The sequence below is a fragment of the Anolis carolinensis genome, chromosome 6 (genome assembly GCF_035594765.1).
Source record: "Anolis carolinensis isolate JA03-04 chromosome 6, rAnoCar3.1.pri, whole genome shotgun sequence".
In the NCBI taxonomy this organism is placed as follows: Eukaryota; Metazoa; Chordata; class Lepidosauria; order Squamata; family Dactyloidae; genus Anolis; species Anolis carolinensis.
This window is the reverse complement of record NC_085846.1, coordinates 18,874,756-18,890,778: the sequence shown is the minus strand read 5'-3', so window position 1 is coordinate 18,890,778 and position 16,023 is coordinate 18,874,756. Positions and strand designations below refer to the sequence as shown.

The following is a 16,023-nucleotide window of genomic DNA, read 5'->3' as shown; positions in this document are numbered from 1 at the left end:
ATGAGTAAAGCAACTCTAGGTTGGGCAGGTAACAGGTACAGGTTTTCCCCGGATATTAAGTCTAATTTTGCCTGACTCTGGGGGGTGGTGTTCGCCTCCATTTCTAAGACAAAGAGCCGGTGTTGTCCGTAGGCACCTCCAAATTCATGTGGCTGGCATGAATTCATGTGGCTGGCACCTCCAAATTCATGTGGCTGGCGTTATCTTCCTGCCGGAGTGGTACCTATTGATCTACTCACATTACATGTTTTCAAACTGCTAGGTTGGCAGAAGCTGGGGCTAACAGTGGGAGTTCACCTTGCTCTCCAGATTTGATCTGCCAACCTTTCGGTGTGCAACTGCAGCAGCTCAGCAGTTTAACCCGCTGTGCCATCGGGGGCATGATCTATGCAATTTTACACAGTTACAGAATGTTGCAGTTGCAGAATGTAAATATCCTTGTTACAGAATCATGATACCACATCCTTGCTTTATTACAAGAAAGAATGGTTGGCATTCTTTCAGATTCAGCAAAACTGAGCGCCAAGGTTGGCGAAAGAAGGGGCCCGTCGGCTCTATGCCTCCCTGAGAACCAGAGAGCCCTGGCTGCTAGCCTGCCCTTGTTCTGTATCCCAGACATATTAATGTCCTTCCACAGCTGGGAACATAGACCCCATGGGTCACCCGCTTCCTTTCCCTGGCCACTCCTGTCTTTCCGAAGCCCAACTTCTCCCAATTGTAACTAGACGCCTTTCCGACCTCACAGACACGAACCCCCAGGGGGACCGGTCCCACCTGTTGTTGGGGATGGAAATAGCTGAGAACATAATAAACAGGTGGCTGATATAAAGCAAAAGGGGCGGAGAGAGGAGGAATTGGGGGGAGTTCTTTGTGGGGAGATGGGGAAGGCTACAGCGGCCGGAGCCAGGATGTCTAGCAGGTGGTGCCTGTTGGCAGCTGAGCCTACAGCAGGCTGGTTTGGGCCTAGCAAAGGGCTGTCTTAAGGATGGGACCGCGGGGAGGGGAGCTAAAGCCATGAATGAGAAATGGCCTTTGAGGGGGAGAATAGATAAAGATGGAGAATGGGACATCACAGGGACAAGTGGTTCAGGACTCTTCTGTGCTGCCGAATAGCAAGAGAAATGTGACAGGAATGCCACCGAGTGCAGCCAGGGAGGGGAATCGCTCTGTTCCAACAAACCCGGGATTAGCTATTTCGGGACTATTGTGGCGGGCTTCCTCCCGCTGGGGCTGCAGCTGTCGGAAGGCCCAACAGGCTGCGGGGAAGTGCTCGGAATGGAATCGATAGGAATTCCACGCGTATCTGTAATGCCTCTCTTTTAAAAAAGAAAACTGAGAATGCTTTCACACCTTTTGAAGCTTGGAAAAGTTATCTTTTGGGGCAGGACTACAACTCACAGGTCACCAAGCCACCTCTGCTCAGAGGAAATGAATGGAGTTTGCAGCAGGATTCCCTCCATTGATGTGAAAAGTACTTCTTCCTGATAGTTTAAAAACTGAGACTGGATCTACACTGCCATATAATGCAGTTTGGAACTGTATTATTTCATCAGTGTAGACCCATATGGCAGTTTAACTGCACTGAGCAGCATTATATGGGTCTATATAATGTAGTTCCAAACTTCATTATATGGCAGTGTAAATCCATTCTGGATTTGAGTTCTATTGTCTCTCCTACTGTTCTCCAAAAGCAAAATCTGAAAAAGAAGTGGGGCTTTGAAAAGTTCCTTTGGCTTCTAACTTTCCACACAGACCCAGCATGGCCAACTTTGCATACTTGTGGGGTTTGGGGGAGACTGACCTTGACATCCAGGAGTTATAGTACACCCGTATTCAGAGAACACTGAACCCATCCGATGATGGATCCGGACCAAACTCAACACACAAATTCAACATGGCCAACTGGGAATACTTGTGGACTTTGGGTGTGATTGAACTTTAACTCTAGGAGTTATAGTTTACCTGTATTTAGTTAGCCCTCTGAACCCCACAAATGACAGATCTGGACTAAACTTGGCACACAAACCCAATGCTACCAACTTTGCATACTGGTGGACTTTGGGGTTATTGCCCTTGGCATCAGAGAGTTATAGTACATCCGTATTCAGAAAACACTGAATCCAGAAGATGAGGGATATCGACCAAACTTGGTACAGAGACCCAACATGGCCAAATATGCATAGTACTGCCAGGGTTAGAGGCGAGTTGCCCTTGGATCTGGAAGTTGTAGTTCACCCTTATCCGGAGAGCACTGAACCCAGCCAATGTCAGATCTGGACCAAACTTGGCACACAGACCCAACATGGCCAACTTTGAATAATGGTGGGGTTTGGGAGTGATTGGCCCACAATTTTGGGAATTGAAATTCACCCACATCTTTATGCATTTTCTATTGGGAGTATTTGTAAATAACAAAAGGAAAAAACTGGCCTTTTTCAAATAACCCAGGCACCGCTGGGTCCCCAAGCTAGTATGCGTGTGTGTGTGTCTATATCTATATCTACATCTAGATATAGATATTTGTAGTTACTCTCAAAAATGTACTGTTCCAACTTACAAGCAAATTCAACTTATTTGTAACTTGGAGACTGTCTGTATTGTATATTGCATCTTGTGTATAGATGCTGCCAGTTTGGTTACATAGGTATGATATCTTAGGGACAGGGCTAACTCAGGATACTTTGCTGCCTGAAGTCAAGCTGAAAATAACACCCTACCACCCATATAGGGCATGACCATAGCAGACCCCAGGCCAGCTGCATTATTTTGGCACACAAGGCAGAAAATCCCACGAGCAGCTCTTCCTATCTCAGCAGAAAAGTCATGCTCCCTTTTTGCTCTTTTATTACTCTTGACGGAATTTGCTCCACCTTCTCTCATAGTGCGGATATTCCTGTGTGTAGTAATAGTTTGTAGACTTCAATGGAATAAGACACTGGTATATACGACACTGGAGGATTAATGCAGTTTGGCACTACTTTAATTGCTATGACTCGATACTTTGGGATCCTGGGAGTTGTAGTTTTACGGTTTGTAGCCTTTTCTGCAAATGAGTGCTGGTGCCCCACCAAACTACAAACCCAATTATTCTATAGCATTGAACCACATCAATGCAAAGATACATAATGGGAGATGCCTGGCTCAACAGCAGTACGTGTGAAAAAAATATTGGAGTCCTCATGGATAAAAAGTTAAACATGAGCCAACAATGTTATGTGGCATCTAAAAAAGCCAATAAATAGGAGTATAGTGTCTAGATCCAGGGAAGTTATGCTACCCTCTATTCTGCCTTCGTGAGACCACACCTGGAATATTGTGTCCAGTTCTGGGCACCACAATTGAAAGGAGATGTTGACAAGCTAGAATGTGTCCAGAGGAGGGCGACTAAAATTATCAAGGGTCTGGAGAACAAGCCCTATGAGGAGCGGCTGAAAGAGCTGGGCATGTTTAGTCTGCAAACATTATGGCCATGTATAAATATGTGAGGGAAAGTCATAGGAAGGAGGGAGCAAGCTTGTTTTCTGCTGCCCTGGAGACTAGGACGCAGAAGAAAGGCCTCAAAATACAAGAAAGGAGATTCCCCCTGAACATTAGAAAGAACTTCCAAACTGTGAAAGCTGTTAAGCAGTGGAACTCTCTGCCCCAGAATATGGTGGCAGCTCCTTCTTTGGAGGCTTTTAAGCAGAGGCTGGATGGCCATCTGTCGGGGGTGCTTTGAATGCGATTTTCCTGCTTTTTGGCAAGGGATTGGACTGGATGGCCCATGAGATCTCTTCCAACTCTATGATTCTATGATTCTATCAGGTAAAGTAGTGTCAATCTGCATTCATTTTTCCATGTTGATGCATTCAGAGACTAGGCAAAGATGATGGAAGGACAACTTGTACAGAATCTCCATGCATGTATTTATATAAAACAGATCACGCCTATCTGAAACCAGTTAAATTGTGATAGCTCCTTCCAATGGAATCTTGGGACTTGTAGTTTAATGGAAGGAACCATTAATGGAGAAAACATACTACAAAGAAAGGGAGGGAGTGAAATAATGCACTGCATTGCTTCCAGTCAGAGACTGTTCTCCTATTAGGAGGAGTGACGTGATTGTCTCAGGCAGCAAATGGGGGTGGGGGGGGGGCAAGAAATGAGTCCTTTTGTGAACAAAGTAGCTATTCTTGGGCAATAAAGTCACTGTTCTTATGACCTCCCTTGCTATTCCTCTGTCCTGGAGGCAAGACCATAGAAGTAATGTGCTAAATTGAATGCCGTCTTCTCAATTTTTTGAGATTTTTTTTCTCACTACCATATGCTTCATTAGGTATTTCGATCATTAAATGCCAACAATATTATGGAGTTACTAATTCATTTTAATTCATTACTGGCCATTTCTAGCCACTGTAAACAATTTAAATGACTTAATGTTCATGGGTTGGTGCCAACACTAACATTTCCAAGATGCAGAACAGAGCTGCGTATGCCACCCAAACCGTTCTAGGCAATATAAGTTATCTTGCTTCATCAGGTTTGCTGGTGGAGAGTTTCCAAGTTTCCAGGATGTAGCTACACTGTAGAATTAATTCAGTACAACATCAGTTTAACAGCTACGACTCATTGCTCTGAAAACCTGGGATTTGTAGTTTGGTGAGGCACCAGCACTCTTTAGCAGAGGAAATGAACCACCTGTAAAACTATAACTTCTAGGATTCCATAGCATTGAATCCTGGCACAATGGGTTAAACCCTTGTGCCGGCAGGACTGCTGACCAACAGGTTGGTGCTTCGAATCCGGGCTAGCGGGTGAGCTCCCTCTGTCAGCTCCAGCTCCCCATGCGGGGACATGAGGGAAGCCTCCCACAAGGATGGTAAAACATCAAACATCTGAGCATCCCCTGGGCAACGTCCTTGCAGACAGCCAATTCTCTCACACCAGAAGTGACTTGCAGTTTCCCAAGTCACTCCTGACATGAAAAAACAAAATTAGCATTGAGCCATGTAAGTTAAAGTGGTGTCAAACTGCATTAATTCTACAATACTAATACACCTTAAGACAGGGTTAGGGAATCTGTGGTCTTCCAAATGGCAATAAACTATTATTCTTATCACCACTGGATGATGGGAAATGTAGACTGAGAAAATCTGTGGATTTATTCTCCACGTACATAAGCTGCCATTCGTGGCCTCAATGTGTGAGGAGACTCCGAATATTTAAAAACAGAGTCGGAAATACGAACGCTGTCTCCGAAACATGACATCATTTAGGGCCTCCATATGCCTTAATCCATCTCTGTCTGAACAGTCACACAGGTTCCCAGATCTGGTTTATGAGGGAGAGAAGAAAAAAGGGGCACCGCTTCCCATTCTTTAGACCCTGCACTATACAACCCTCTCTGTGCAATAAAGTAATAAAATGCTCCAATTCCTGGCTGGCAGCTGGTAGCAGCTGGTGGTGCTTTAGAAACACAAGAACACAGGAAATGGCCTTACGGTAGAGCGGGCTATTTATCCACCTACATGGACATATATATGGTGGGCCCTTCACAATGGCTATAGGAGCCCCATAAAATGGAAAAAGGGCAGATAAAAACTCAAGACTACATCTCTCATGACATTTGTAGGTCCTCCAGCATGATTCCATGGCCAACTTCTAGTGGATGATGCTGAGAAAGGGAATATCTAGGTCTTGCAATGCAATTCAGTGGTTGGATTCTGCAGTTGACTATAGCAAGATGGGCAAACTTGGTCCTTCCTGGTGTTTTGGACTTCAACTCCCACCATTCCTAACAGCCTCAGGCCCCTTCCTGAGGGGGGAAAGGAAAGGGCCTGAGGCTGTTAGGAATGGTGGGAGTTGAAGTCCAAAACACCAGGAAGGACCAAGTTTGCCCATGCTTTGCTATAGACCCATCCTGGAGAACCTAGTCATCTATTTTGGTTGGCAATGGCTCTGTAGAGCCTTAGGAACCGCTGTCTCGGGAACAAAATAACTTCTTCACCCTACTGATTTCAATAACTTCTCCACCCTACTGATTTCAATAACTGATTTGCAAAGCATCTTGCTATGACTAAAATGGCCCAACCCCAGGATCATGTGCATTCAATGTGAGCTCAGGGCAAACCAAGAAGATCTATAGCTCTCTGTTAAGCCCAAGAGGTGGGAAAACCCATGAAGCCCAGCTGATTTCTGATCTAATTAGAACAGAAGAACAGCTGTCCACAGTGGATTTCATTCTATACAGGGAATCTGATCTGTCACACAAAAAATAGACCACAGTGAGTTTGGCCAGTCTGAAGGATTTTTGTTTTGGTCCAGACTTGGGTATCAGGCAATAGATCGGTTTTCTTTGCAAGACTCTGAATCATTCAATGGAGAGTGATCAATATGCTCTATTTGCCAATCACTCCACTTTAATGAATTTTAACAACTATCCTCTCACACACAACTGCAATCCCTTTGGGTCCATGTCTGAAATCACAGCACGGATGAGAAATACTGGATCACCTAACAATAAACACAAGAATTGCACTGAATTGGTTTTACTATCATAAGATGCAACCACAGCCACTTATGTAGGTGGCTTAAAAAATCAAGAGAAATAGATTATACTTTAAAGATCACACTTCTCCATTAATAAATCTGACAGACTCCCCTAACTTAAGGTTCTCTAGATGTGTTGATTACAACGCCCATCATCGCTGGAAGTAGGCTGATAGAAAAACAATCATCGGGGCTCACAGTCCCTAACGTTTAAAAGATAAAAATAAACTACCTTTTAAAAGAAACTGCTCTTTATGATGTTTTTCTCTTTACAAGTCACAAGAGGGTTAAAGGGAGTTTTTTTAATCGTGTCAGAAGCGACTTCAGAACATACTGCAAGTTGCTTCTGATGTGAGAGAATTGACCTTCTACAGAGACGTTGCCCAGGGAACATCTGGGAGGCTTCTCTCATTTCCCCACAAGCTAGAGCTGGCAGATGGGAGCTCACCTCTTCTTGCGGATTCGAACCGGCAACTTTCAGGCCAGTAACCCAACCTTCAGATCAGCAATCCAGCTGGCACAAGGGTTTAAACCATTGAAAGGGAGTTAAAGAGATAAGTAATGAGCCGCTTTGGATCTCAATCCAGATATTATTATTATTATTATTATTATTATTATTATTATTATTATTATTATTATTATTATTATGCCCGGGTTGAGTATCCCTTATCCTTGGAACCAGAAGTCTTTTGGGTTTTGGGGGGAGGGGTGTATTTTGGAATACCTTCTGTTGCATATATGTATATAATGAGATATCTTGGAGATGGGGCCTCAAATCGAAATACAAAATTACTTTATGTTGCATATATAGCATACATACATTGCGTGAAAGCAATTTTATAAAATATTTTAAATAATTTTATGTGAAACAAGATTAGTTACATTGAACCACCAGAAAGCAAAGGTGTCACTAGCCCAGCCACCCAGGTGGACGATTTTGGAATATTTTGGATTTTGCAATTCTAAGCAAAGTAGTTCTCAACTGGAACAGAATCTTGGACTACATACAACATTCACCAGTCATAATAACTGATTGCATCAGCGAGGACTGATGGGATCCGGAATAAAATAACACCTAGAAAGTTGCAAGTTGTCCTTTGCTGGTTTTAATATATAGGCATGGGGCTAAAGGGAAATCTTTGCTTTACCAAGGAGGGACCAGTGAAGGTTTGGTGAAAGAAAACTCAGCACAATCAACATTTCTCCTGCAGGAGAAATAAAGGTAAAGGTAAAGGTTTTATCCTGAAATTAAGTCTAGTCATGTCTAACTCTGGGGTTTGGTGCTCATCTCCATTTCTAAGCTAAAGAGCCAGCGTTGTCCACAGACACCTTCAAGGTCATGTGGCCAGCAGGACTGCATGTAGCACCATTACCTTCCCACCGGAGCGGTACCTATTGATCTACTCACATTTGCATGTTTTCTAACTGCTAGGTTGGTAGAAGCTGGGGCTAAATTCATGAGCTCACCTCCTGGATTCGAACAGCTGACTTTTCCATCAGCAAGCTCAGCAACTCAGCGGTTTAACCACTGTGCCACCAGGAGAGATAACACTTAAAAGCAATTCTTACAGAGCTGGAACTATTCAAACAGGATGAAACAGGTTCAACTCCAGAAATCATAGTGTCTCCTTATGGCAATCTGAAACACTGCAACTGGCCTTTTCAATTCCCAGCATCCAAGACATGGGAAAACAGAAAGAAGCTGCATGAAAGGGACAGGAAGGCATTTCCAAAAACTGAAAAGGAAATGGAGAAAAGCTGTGACCAATCCTAGTAAAACAACCAGGAGGCAGTTGGCGAAGTTTTGTGTTCTGTACCCATCGAAGCTGCCAACGTTCTCCCTGCCTGCTGCCAATATATATTACATGCACCAGCCAGTAGAAGTTCAACATGTGAATCTTCACCAACCACTGTTTGCTGTGTGCCAGCCTTGCCCGTTGAATTTCCGCTTGACAGACTGTCCTCAAACAGCAGAAAAGGGACATTTCCAGAGAACTGGGGTGTTCCAGGAAAAATAACACCCCTTTTCCCATCAGGCAAGATCTGGGTCTATTGACTCTTTTCTGGGAAAACGCCTTCACCCATCCACACTCTTGTATTTAATTTTGTTCCATCCTCCTTCCAGGAAAGTAAGGGTCTTCCTTTAAACACCAGGTCCACCCTTTTTAACATCACCAAAAAGCCCAGTTGGATTGGATAAACTAAGAGGGAAAAAGGGAGTTATTGTGTAACTGCCCAGAGTGACCTAATGTGTTTCATAACAGAGTGTGGATTTGAATCTATTTCTCTCTGGGCTTAGTCTAACCCTCTCAACCAGAGCTGGAGAACCTTTTTCTACCTCTGATGATGTTGGGCAGAGCCAGGGAAGGCAGGGCTGGGTCCCATAATGAGTTTAGCCAAGTGGGTGGTGATTGCCAAATTACAAGATGCCATCTCTCTCCCTTTCTGTGCCACCCTAACTCTCTCTCTCTCTCGCTCGCTCCACCCCGTCTGTGCCACTTTCACTGATCTTCCCTATGCATCCTTCATAACAATCCTCGTATCAGAGTCTCCATATCCTCATCTGTAAAACTAGTATGGGGCACGATTCAGACACAAAGGCAAGTCTAGAAAGTAGTGTGTGAAAAACACAGAAGCACAATTGAGAGATGAAGAATTTGGCATCCGTAGCAGCCACGTGATTTCAACAATTCACAGAACATCTTTGGGATCTAAAGGTCCCTGCTGGCCTGGGAAAGGAGCCAGGCGCCTTTCCCTTTACCCGAGAGAGACATGGAAAGGGAGGTGTGGAATATGGATGGATTCTTTCCTGATACCTGGACAGCATTTATAACTTGGTCCTCAGCCCAGAGCGTATCCATGCAGCCTGGCTTACGAACACACACAGCTGTCTTAAACTGAGTCTGACCACTGGTCCATTTGGCCTCGCATCCTTCGCTTTGACTGACAGTGTCTCCCCAGGGTTTCAGGCAGAGGTTTTTCTCACCACCTGGAAACTGATCCTTCTTCACTGGCAATGCCAGGAATTTAACCTGGGACCTTCTGTATGCTAAACATGTGTTCTTCTGTCTGGGGGTGGTATGGGTTGTAGTCCAACACAACTGGAAGACACCAGATTAGGATGATGACTACACTGCTGGAACTAAGCCTATGTACACGGAAAAGAAGCGATTGTGCTATCTGTCCCATTTGCTCCTAGCTCTAATTTCTCCCCTACTGCTGTTGTGTTTGTCTTTGAAACAGGGAACAGCCCTCTCATTCTTTCTAAAGTTTCATGGAGAACTTGAGGATGTAACGTTTTGGACCACAGAGGCCTTGCTAGCTGGAATAACCCTGAGAGTTGTATGGTGCATCTCTATACTATAGAATCAATGCAGTTTGACACCACTTTAATTGCTATGGCTCTATTCTATAGAATTTTTGGGATTTGTAGTTTGGCAAAGTATAAGCACGCTGTGGCAGAAAAAGTTATAGTAAAACTATAACTCCGTTGATTACATAGCATTGAGCCATGGTGGTTGAAGATGTACCCAAATATAACTTCTGATCCAATAAAGACTGACAGCAAAAGGAGAGCAATCATAATAAAAACAATAGCCAACAATGTGTTCTTGTTGTTGTTGTTAATGTTATATATAGTTTATCATCTATACATATTCTCCAGTTCTCTCTGTATCCCACAAACTGAATCTTGTGTTGTCGAAGGCTTTCATGGCTGGAATCACTGGGTTGCTGTATGTTTTCCAGGCTGCATGACCATGTTCCAGAAGCATTTTCTCCTGATGTTTCACCCACATCTATGGCAGGCATCCTCAGAGGTTGTGAGGTCTGTTGGAAACTAGGCAAGTGGGGTTTGCAGACAAGAAACAATCAATCAGGGCCAGCAAACACTTCCCAACAAAGGATTCCCTCACGCAGGAAACAGCCAGGCTTTGAAGCTGCAAGGCCACTGAATGCTAATCAAGGGGGCCAATTCCAACATGCACACTTGCCTCAAACAGACAAGGACAATAATGTCTCCCACCCTGGACATTATTCCACAGATATATAAACCCCATGTGCCTAGTTCAACAGACCTCACAACCTCTGAGGATACTTGCTATAGATGTGGGCGAAACATCAGGAGAAAATGCTTCTGGAACATGGCCATACAGCCCGGAAACTCACAGCAACCAAGTCCCATCTTATGAGACACTCCCATCCTTCTTTCTCAGTGGCCTAAACTTTGGCAAAATTTGCTTGGTGATGACTATCTTTGGAAAATAACTGAACTTTTCGGGTGGGAACAGGAAGGACCCCTTCCTTGGTAGCATCTCTTGCTTCAAGCGGAGGGCATAGCTCTACCCACCATCAATGCCACCACGCGCTGGCATCAGCAACGTTGCAGGCTCCCTACCTCCCCAATTATAACCCAGCCCAACCCTGTAGAGCCAGTTCCTAGCACTTGGGATTCCCATCTGACAGGTATTCTGGGTGGCAGCCAAAGGCGTCTGGGGAGACAGAAGCCGTCTGGGACAAAACCTGGGGTTAAAAGTGAGAGGGAATGTGGACAGGGGTGGAGAATCCACCTCCCTCCCTACCATTCCAAGGGTTGCCGCAGCTGCCCAACAAGGATCCCGTGCAAAATCGACTAGGCTCCGTCTGTCTGCCATCGGGTGGGACAGGTGGCCACATAACTGAGGGATGGGTTGCATGTGGGCTTCTTCTCCTCTTTTTTTAAAGGCTGGGGGTTTGTGGGGCCAAGTGGCATTACACAGAAAGGGAAGGAGGAGGAAAGACTGGATAATCCTGTCAAATGATGGGTCGAGGAAACATCTGCACTGCCAAACCTCCCCAACAACTGGAGCATTGCCCTTCTCTCCCTCATCTCCTTTTTTGAGGTTACCAATCATCAACACAACATTCCCTGAGCTCCAGGCTGCAACCAGCCCAAAAATAGTGAAAATAATCATTTGATTTTATCGAACATTATCTTATTATGCCCGGGTTAGGTAATTTGTAATGCTATTTATTAGAAAAGTTAGTCTTTGTATTTGCTTTTTATGAATGGACCCATTACAAAATGTGTAAGGATGTGGGTAAACTACAACTCCCAATATTATAAGTCAATTTCCCACAAATCCTGCCAGTATTCGAAGTTGGCCATGCTGGGTCTGTGTGACCAGTCTGATCCAGATCCATCATCGGCTGGGTTCTTTGATTGTGGATGAACTACAATTTCCAAAATCGAGAGCCAGTCTGAACTGGATTATAGGGCAGTGCAGACTCCAGTTCCTATCTAGGGATTATAAAGGTTGAGTCCAACACAACTGGAAGACAGCAGATTAGGATTTGAATCCAGTTCCAAACATATGATGTAGATTCTTTGCTTTGATAATCTGGATTACATGGCAGTGCGGAAGGGGCCTTGGAATCCTTCCAGATGGGCCCTATATCCCAGGATCTGATCCTAGGTTTTCTGCTTTCAATATTCACACGGATCCCTCTATTTAAAGTATGCACAGGGTCTTGGAAGTTGACCTCCATGACTGCCTGCCTACCCAGTCAATTTTAAATTACGAATTTACATTACCATTTCATAAGTATGAATAATTTTAATGTGTTTTGCGATTTTTAATGTATGTGTTTTAATTGCCACCTGTGTGTGGTACCATGCTTCAGGCCTTGAGGGTAAGAAATAAAATTGATGATAATGGGAAAGAGAAGAACACAACAAACATGACACTCGCCTAACTCCCACCTGCCCCTTGGCATGGCATTTACACTGCCAAAATAATAATAATAATAATAATAATAATAATAATAATAATAATAATAATAATAATAAGCAGTATGATACCACTTCAACAGTCATGGCTCAATGCTATGGAATCGTGTCAGCTGTAGTTTTAGAAGATCTTTGGCCTTCTCTGCCGAAGAGTGTTTGTGTCTCACCAAACTACAAATCCCTGGATTCCATCACATGGAGTCTGATTGTTAAAGCAATGTCAAACTGGATTGTTTATGCAATATAGAGTCTCCTGAAATGCATTCAGGGATCTCAGGCTCCTTCTACACTGGCACATAAAACCCAGATTACCTGTTTTGAACTGGATTATATGTCTGTGTAGACTCATATGATCCAGTTCAAAACAGATCATGTGGATAGAATCATAGAGCTGGAAGAGACCTCATGGGCCATCCAGTCCAACCCCCTGCTAAGAAGCAGGAAATTGCATTCAAAGCACCCCCAACAGATGGCCTGCTTTGATAATCTGAATTATATGGCAGTGTAGATCCAGCCTCACCTGCCCATCCTTTCCTTTGAAGCAGGAAGGGATGGCGACAGGAGTTCTGCAGAAGCCCCCAACCCAATTTCCTATCTCTTGACTGCTTTCCTATCTCCTGACTCCATTAGAAATGAAAAGTAATATCCTAGCTCTAAGATAGTGGTTCTCAACCTGTGGGTTCCCAGGTGTTTTGGCCTACAACTCCCAGAAATCCCAGCCAGTTTATCAGCTGTTAGGATTTCTGGGGGTGAAGGCCAAATCATCTGGGGACCCACAGGTTGAGAACCACTGCTAAGCAATATGTGTATGTATGAACGTACTCATATGTATGTAATGTGATGCCTCAGAATGTTCCTCCCATAAGTCAACGGATGACTTGCAGGCTCATAAAACACACAATGCACTTGGACCTGAACTTGTTTTGTGGCTCAGAGCAGAATACAAACATCACCATTTAGGAAACAGTTCTGCTTTCAGATTATATCTTCCAGAATCCTCTGGCCAGTTCAAAGGCTGTGTGGGGAAGATGGCAGGAGAAGGAACTTTATGATACTAAGTATGTGAAAGGGTGTCCTAAGGAAGAGGGAAGAGATTTATTTTCTGATGCCCTTGAAACTAGGACTGGGAGCAATGGGTTGAAATTACAGGAAAGGAAAATCCACCTGAACATTAGGAAGAACTTCCTGACTGTGAGAGCTGTTCAACAATGGAACTCTCTGCCTTGGAGTGTGATGGAAGCTCCTTTCTTGGAAGCTTTTAAACAGAGGGCTGGATGGCCATCTGTTGGGGGTATTTTGCTTGTGCTTTTCCTGCATGGCAGAAGGTTGGACAAGATTTCCCATGTGGTCTCTTCTGACTCTATGATTATACAGTATATGCAAAATATCTACCTATGGGATGCTGTGAGTTTTCCGGGCTGTATGGCCACGTTCCAGAAGCATTCTCTCCTGACGTTTCGTCCACATCTATCACAGGCATCCCTCAGAGGTTGTGAGGTCTGTTGGAAACTAGGCAAGTGGGGTTTATATATCTGTGAAATGTCCAGGGCGGGAGAAAAAAATCTTGTCTGTTGGAGGCAGGCGTGAATGTTGTAAATGACCAGCTTGATTAGCATTGAATTGCCTTGCAGCTTCAAAGCCTGGCTGCTTCCTGCCTAGGGGAATCCTCTGTTGGGAGGTGTTAACTGGCCCTGATTGTTTCTTGTCTGGAATTTCCCTGTCTTCTGATTCCCCCAGGAAGGAAGCAGTCAGGCTTTGAAGCTGCAAGGCCATTCGATGCTAATAAAGCTGGCCAATTGCAACATTTACACTTGCCTCAAACAGACAAAAGAGTTCTTTCTCCCACCCTGGATATTATTCCACTGATATATTAACCCCACTTGCCTGGTTTCCAGCAGACCCCACAACCTCTGAGGACGCCTTCCATAGATGCGGGCGAAACGTCAGGAGAGAATGCTTCTGGAACACGGCCAGACATCCCGGAAAACTCACAGCAACCCAGCGATTCCGGCCATCTCCCTGTGCAAACAAACTCCTGGAACATGGCCAGACAGCCCGGAAACGCACAACAAACCGCTGCCCCTTTGCAGGCACTCACCTGCCCTCTGCAGAGCCCTGGACCCTCGAAGGAGCACCAGCAGGAGTCCGAAGACCACCAAAAGCATCTCTGGAAGCCCTGGTTGGGACCCCGAGGCTGCCCCGCCGAGGGAGGGCGCCAGAGCAGCCCGGGAGCCCCAAGCCAAGGAGGAGGCGGGAGCTGGAGAAAAGGGGCTCCGCAGGTCGAGGGGCTCCTAGCCGTGCTGTTGGGGCTCCCGCTCTCCCGGTTCGTGGCCCGGGGTTGCCATCGAGGGCGATCTAAGGCTGCGGGGAAAAGCCTCAAGGTGTCTTCTTGCCTGGCGCCACCTTCCCCAAATCCTCTGGGATCAAGAGAGACAGCTCTGGGAATGGGATGCGTGTGGATATCTGGTCTTCTCCGCCCTTCTCTTGGCGTCCCGATTCCTCTCCCAGCCGATCCGCCTCCCAGCCAGCCAGCCAGGTGTCACGGCCAGGTGGGTGTCTCCGAGGCATCCGAAGCGCCACCCGGACGCCTTTCCCTCGCCTCCGGAGGCAGAAGAAGGAAGGGGACCCGCAGAGAGACCGGGAGGCTCGGAGGGCGCCTGGTGCCGGGCGTGGGGCTGCCTCTTCCGCCGCCGCGTCTCCCCGCGAGTGGCTCCCTTGGCGGCCGGAGGCAGAAGGGAAGGCGGCTCCCCCGCCATCCCCACCCCGCTCCCCGCAGATCTCCCCGCCCCGAACACAGGCCGCCCCTGGGACCTCCCCCGCGCCCTCCCCGAGGAGGAGGAGGAGGAGGAGGAGGAGGGGCCCGAGGCATCGCCACTCACGCCTTGCTTCTCTTCCTTACTTTCTTTGGCTCTCTCACGTTTCCTCTCTCTCTGATTCCCCCGCTCTGTCATTCCCTCTCTTCCTCTCTCTCCTTCCTTTCTTTTCCCCCTCCTCTCCCTCTCTTTCATGCCCACCCCTCTTCCATATCCCCCTCTCTCATTCCCTCTCTAGAATTGGAAGAGACCTCCTAAGCCATCCAGTCCAACCCCCTGCCAAGAAGAACGTATTCAAAGCACCCCCGAATGATGGTCATCCAGCCTCTACTTGAAAGCCTTCAAAAAGAAGGCGCCTCCACCACACTCCGAGGCAGAGCGTTCCACTGCTGAACAGCGCTCACAGTAAGAAAGCGCCCAAACAGGACTCAAGGAACATGAAAGGCACTGAAGACTAACTCAGCTATAGCAGAGCTCTTGATGAACCAACCTGGAAACAGCATATTATCTGAGAACACAAAAATGCTAGACCACTGTAACAACCACCCTGTCAGACTACACAGAGAAGCCATTGAAATCCACAAGAACATGGACAATTTCAACAGAAAGGTAGGAAACCATGAAAATGAATACAATCTGGCTACCAGTATTTAAAAAAACTCAGAACAGTAAATAAAGAACAACACTCAGCAAACAGGGGAATTCCAGATACGAAACAATCAGGGCCAGCTAACATCTCCCAACACAGGATTCCCCCAGGCAGGAATCAGTCAGGCCTTGAAGCTGCAAGGCTTTGCAATGGTAATCAAGGTGATTAATTACAGCATTCACACTTGTCTCCCATAGACACAAGTTCTTTCTCCCACCCTGTACCTTCCATAGATATATAAACCTCCCTTGCTTAGTTTCCAATAT

The 16,023-nt window shown here is 45.7% G+C and overlaps 1 protein-coding gene across 1 annotated transcript in view; it reads right to left on the bottom strand.

The window, feature by feature from the left end:
* Window positions 1–14,524, bottom strand: part of kremen2 (kringle containing transmembrane protein 2) — a 41,965-nt gene extending 27,441 nt beyond the window's left edge. Inside the window, exon 1 of the mRNA XM_008117537.3 lies at window positions 14,394–14,524. Within this exon, the coding sequence (XP_008115744.1) occupies window positions 14,394–14,460 (67 nt within the window). The 5' untranslated portion in view covers window positions 14,461–14,524. The remainder of the gene's footprint in view (window positions 1–14,393) is intronic.
* Window positions 14,525–16,023: the final 1,499 nt, after the last annotated feature.